We start from the raw sequence: 4,426 nt of genomic DNA, 5'->3' as shown, positions 1-4,426 counted from the left end.
TATGTAATATTAAAATTTAGAGTGCTATATTTATAAATATGAATTTTTTTTGTTAGATAAGTAAATATGTAAGTATTGTATGGTATGTATATAAATGCCCTTTTTTTGTAATATGATGTAAAGTTTATTTCGATTTTATAGAGAAGAATTAAAATATAGAAAAATATATTTAAATTGTATGATATCTATGTATATCCTTTTGAAATAATATATATATGAAAATACAGTAATTAATAGCAAAAATTTCAATTTGATACGGTGAGATTGTGTGCGTTAGGAAACGCTGTCTTCTTTTGCCACAGGATTACTCTGCGGTCTTTTTCAGTCCCTCTGGTTTTGCTTCTTTCTTTCCACCCGGAGAAGGAGAGAGGAAATAACACTGAAAGAGAGGCAAAAATAGGAAGAGCTTGAAACTCTGCAATCTCCATTTTTTTCCAAAACTGTTTTTTTTTTTTCATTCTGCACTCAAACGCCGCATCAGTTGCAGAAGAAGAAAAGCAGAAAGAAGGGGAAAAAAGGGGGGCAATTTTACGGTAGGGCGGAACCTGCAATCTAAAGATTGTTTCTTGTCTGCTAATTTTTCAGATCAAATTTCAACCTTTTTCCTTTATTTGATTGGGTTGAACAGACCAATCTTTCATTCTCCTTCCGTTCCGCTGGAAATTCGAAACCCCCTTGCGATTGTGGAAAGTAACGATATTCATTTGAGAAAAACCTATTCTTGATCTCGATTCCGGTTTCTCGCTGGATATCGGCGATCGCTGTGGGCTCGATGGCGGGCAAATCCATCTCGTTGGATTACTGGAGAAAGTTTTTCCGCAGTGCGAACTCGGATATATTTGAGGTGATCGAGCAGGCGATCGTCGTTGCGGCGGTGGATTGCCCAAAGGAGTTCAGGAGCAGAAGGGATCGGATTGCTGAGAAGCTTTTCACCTGCAGGCTTTCTCGTTGCTTTGGGTGCAATAACGTTGAGCTTCAGATTCCTGATGATGGTGAGGAATTGGGGGAAGAGGAAGGAGGAGGAAGCGTTAAGAGGGAGGTGGGTGAGAAAAGCAGTAAAATGGATAGCTGTAATGGCGAGGCTGAAGATTTGAACAGGGTAGGTTTAAGCAATTATAGCTATGATGAGGCCGAGGCTCTTACAGATGTGATGGAAGAGGAAACCCAGATGGTTGGGGAGGTCCTGAGGATAAAGGAGCTTCTCCGCAACAACCTTGATGAGGTTTTTCATCATTTTTTTTTTTTGTTGAAATTGTTCATTTAGCCTTTTTCTTAATCTTTATTTCTTGTGCAGTCTGATGCAGTGTTGTATGAATCTTTGAGGAGGTTGGAGCTGATGCACCTTTCGGTAGAAACTCTGAAGGTTAGTGTTGGATTGAATTTCATCTTTATATGAAATCATATAGTTTGGTGAGGGGAAAGGAGCATATTTTGGGCTTCTTCTTGTTTACTTGATTTGGTTGTCTTTTAATTTAGGCAACTGAAATTGGAAGGGCTGTGAATGGTCTGCGGAAACACAGCTCCAAGCAGATTCGCAACCTTGTTCGGACTCTCATTGAGTGAGTGTCTGGATCATATGGCTTGTTATTAACAGAATTGCCTAAAAATGGTTTCTTTCCCTGAAAAATCGAATCTTGGAATGATTATGGTTTGTTTTCAGAGATCGTGTTTTGTTTTTCTGATAAATTATCTTTAGATGTATCTTACTTGATTTATTTGTATATTTCATTTGTTATTTCTGTCTTTTGAGTTCATAGAGTGGGATAGTTTTGCTGTTTTTTTAGCCAGTTGGGAGGTTCTATTGATGTGAATTGTTTCAATTGCTTTGATTTATTTATATTATTTTCTTATATAATACTTATATCATAACGCACTGTAGAGTTTGATTGGATTGGTTATAGCTTTCAGCTTGATCACTGTGACGGTTTGGAGCTCAAATCAATCTGTTAATGGGTTTTATTTTTTTGTTTGATTTTTTTTAAAATTAAATTTTCAGTTATTATAATACCTTATGGGAGTAAAAATACTACTTTGATGTAATCTTCATTCACAGTGACAATCATCACTCATCACACACTAATCTTATTCCATTTTACTTATTGCAGAGGTTGGAAGGTGTTGGTGGATGAGTGGGTTAATGCTACAGCTGCAATTGCTGGTAAGAAATGCATAAAATGGTGATAAAAATGCTTTGTTTATTTATTTATTTTTTTTTATATGCACTCACATGTAAAGATTTAGACAAAATTATTCTTTGAATTTGGTTTCAGATCACTCTCCTGACTCTGTTAATCCCTCTACTGTGTATGAAGAGGAGGGGTTACCTTCTCCTCCAATGGATGAAGGAGCTCTATTAGTCACACAGACCACTTCTATTCCCCTTTCTGAGGTATTTATGATATCTACATTCATCTTTGTCTTCATCTGTTTTCTTTGAAGCATAGAATTTATGTTTGTAATGAGCTAACTGTGTTTCACATCTGCACGAACTGTCGTTCTTAAAGTTCTTCGATGGCATGGATGATGATGGAAGTAAGCATCCCAAGCCTTTTGCTTGTTATTTTTACAGAAATTTTTATATTTTCGACATCGTATTGAACCATCCTATATGAACTTTGCTTTAGATTTAAGGACTTCAGGGGACTTTATGAGTTTTGGAGATGTCGATAGACGCATTCCTCAAAACCGTGGACCTGTGCGACGGCAAGAGCCACCTCGGCCACCGGCCGTTCCCGTCGAAAGAACACCGGTGAGTAAGCCCGAAGATGTTGTCCGGCAAGCAAAGCCACATGCCATTCCTAGCACTCAATCAAAGCCACATCAAACCATTGTCGATAAGCCAAGCAAACCTTCTACTGCTGATTCTGGCCCAGGCAGACCTCTTAAACTATCCTCTGAACAAAAATCAAACACTCAGCTCTCTAATGTTCAGAGAAAGCTTTCTAACGGTCCTCAAGATGTAAGAAGTATTATAAATTTAAAGCCTTCAAGATGGAAGCTTTCTCACCATGATTAACCTGTTAATCGCCTTTGATTCGTGCAGAAATTGAAGAATTCTGACGAAGCTTCAGTCGATGCTAAGCTCGAGCAGGCGAAGAGGAGGCTCCATGAACGATATCAGCAAGCAGAGAATGGTTTGTTTTTCTGATTGTTTTTCTTAAAACTCAAGCTACCATGAATTCAACTTCCTTGCTGACTCATCTTCTCATTACTCAGCGAAGCGGCAGAGAACGATACAAGTAATGGAGATAAATGATCTTCCGAAGCAATCACATAACCAACGGCCGTCTAACATGAAGCCTAAGAACCAGTTCAGGAATTGGGCGAATGCGCGGCGATGATCTCGGGACAAAATTCCTTTACCTCTCTAGAGAAAGAGAATATAAGAAATTCTTATGTGAGTTTCAGAAGCTCCATTTGAGTTGAATTTCAAGTTATGGAACTTGATACTCTTTAATGATCACATTTTGAGATTAGTTCTATTGTTTGCAAGGTGAAATTTGAAAATAGAAACAGATCAGAGATGTCAAATTTACATTTTGCATAATAAACCTTTTTCTCTCATTATTGACCCCGAAAGATTTTCTTTTTTCTTTTCAAAATATCAACTTTTTGCTATAGATGATGATGTAACCGAGCACAAAAATGCAAACCTTTTAATCCATATAATTTCACATGTGACTTTGGCAATGCGGCATTTTCTTCTTTTGCTGAATTATTGGTTTCTCATCTGCTTGCCAGCTTTATGTTTAATCATATATATAATCAATTAATTCTTTTATTTACACATCATGACTGAGAAAAAAAAGGTAGGAAAAGAGTTTATTTTCATTTGTAAATTACATGTAGAAGGGTTTTGTGTTGAGTTTGTTTTAATCTTTTTTTTTTTTTTTTTTGGTGTTTGTTTTACATTTAATGCGATAGCTTTTAGTTGGCATAGACTTAGTCCAAGGTTTTTTTTTTAAGCAGGGGGTCAAACCTAAATATGGAAAATAGGCTGTGTCATATGGTAAGATTTGTTGACTAGATTTGGTCCAAATCCATAAGCTTTTGTTTTCTTATTTTATTTTAGGGGTTTTTTTTTCAAATATTTTTTTAGAAATTAATTTTAATTTCAAATTTAATATAAGAAAAAAAAAGGTGGAAAAGAAAGACTTTATATTCTGCTGAGTAAGATAATTCATAGAAGGAAAAATCAAATCTCACCAACTGTGGGAAGTTGGTGTTAAGATAGAATTCCATAGGCTAAGGCAAGCCAACCAAATTGGCATAAAATAAAATATATGTAAAAACTATATTAATTTTATCTTCAAAATAATCAAATTAGTCATGAGGCAAAAATAACCTTCCCTGGATATGATAAAATATGAAAGGTTGACTCATCCTCTCAATCAAGTGAAAGAACCAACAATATATATATATATAT

The 4,426-nt window shown here is 35.8% G+C and overlaps 1 protein-coding gene across 2 annotated transcripts; it reads left to right on the top strand.

Moving 5' to 3' along the window:
* Positions 1-262: 262 nt before the first annotated feature.
* Positions 263-3,635, top strand: LOC110028466 (probable mediator of RNA polymerase II transcription subunit 26b). 2 transcript variants are annotated; one of them, XM_020730322.1, is made up of 10 exons: positions 263-533; positions 629-1,222; positions 1,295-1,363; positions 1,477-1,559; positions 2,106-2,158; positions 2,271-2,389; positions 2,505-2,532; positions 2,625-2,959; positions 3,044-3,134; positions 3,217-3,635. In XM_020730322.1, the coding sequence occupies exons 2-10, from the start codon at positions 773-775 to the stop codon at positions 3,339-3,341; spliced, it is 1,353 nt and encodes a 450-aa protein (XP_020585981.1). In that variant the 5' UTR covers positions 263-533; positions 629-772; the 3' UTR covers positions 3,342-3,635. The 2 variants fall into 2 exon arrangements, with proteins under 2 accessions (XP_020585981.1, XP_020585980.1); XM_020730321.1 differs by having other exon boundaries at positions 263-1,222.
* The last annotated feature ends 791 nt before the right edge of the window (positions 3,636-4,426 follow it).

The sequence above is a fragment of the Phalaenopsis equestris genome, unplaced genomic scaffold, assembly GCF_001263595.1.
Source record: "Phalaenopsis equestris unplaced genomic scaffold, ASM126359v1 Scaffold000511, whole genome shotgun sequence".
Classification (NCBI taxonomy): Eukaryota; Viridiplantae; Streptophyta; class Magnoliopsida; order Asparagales; family Orchidaceae; genus Phalaenopsis; species Phalaenopsis equestris.
This window is presented reverse-complemented; position numbering and strand designations above follow the sequence as displayed.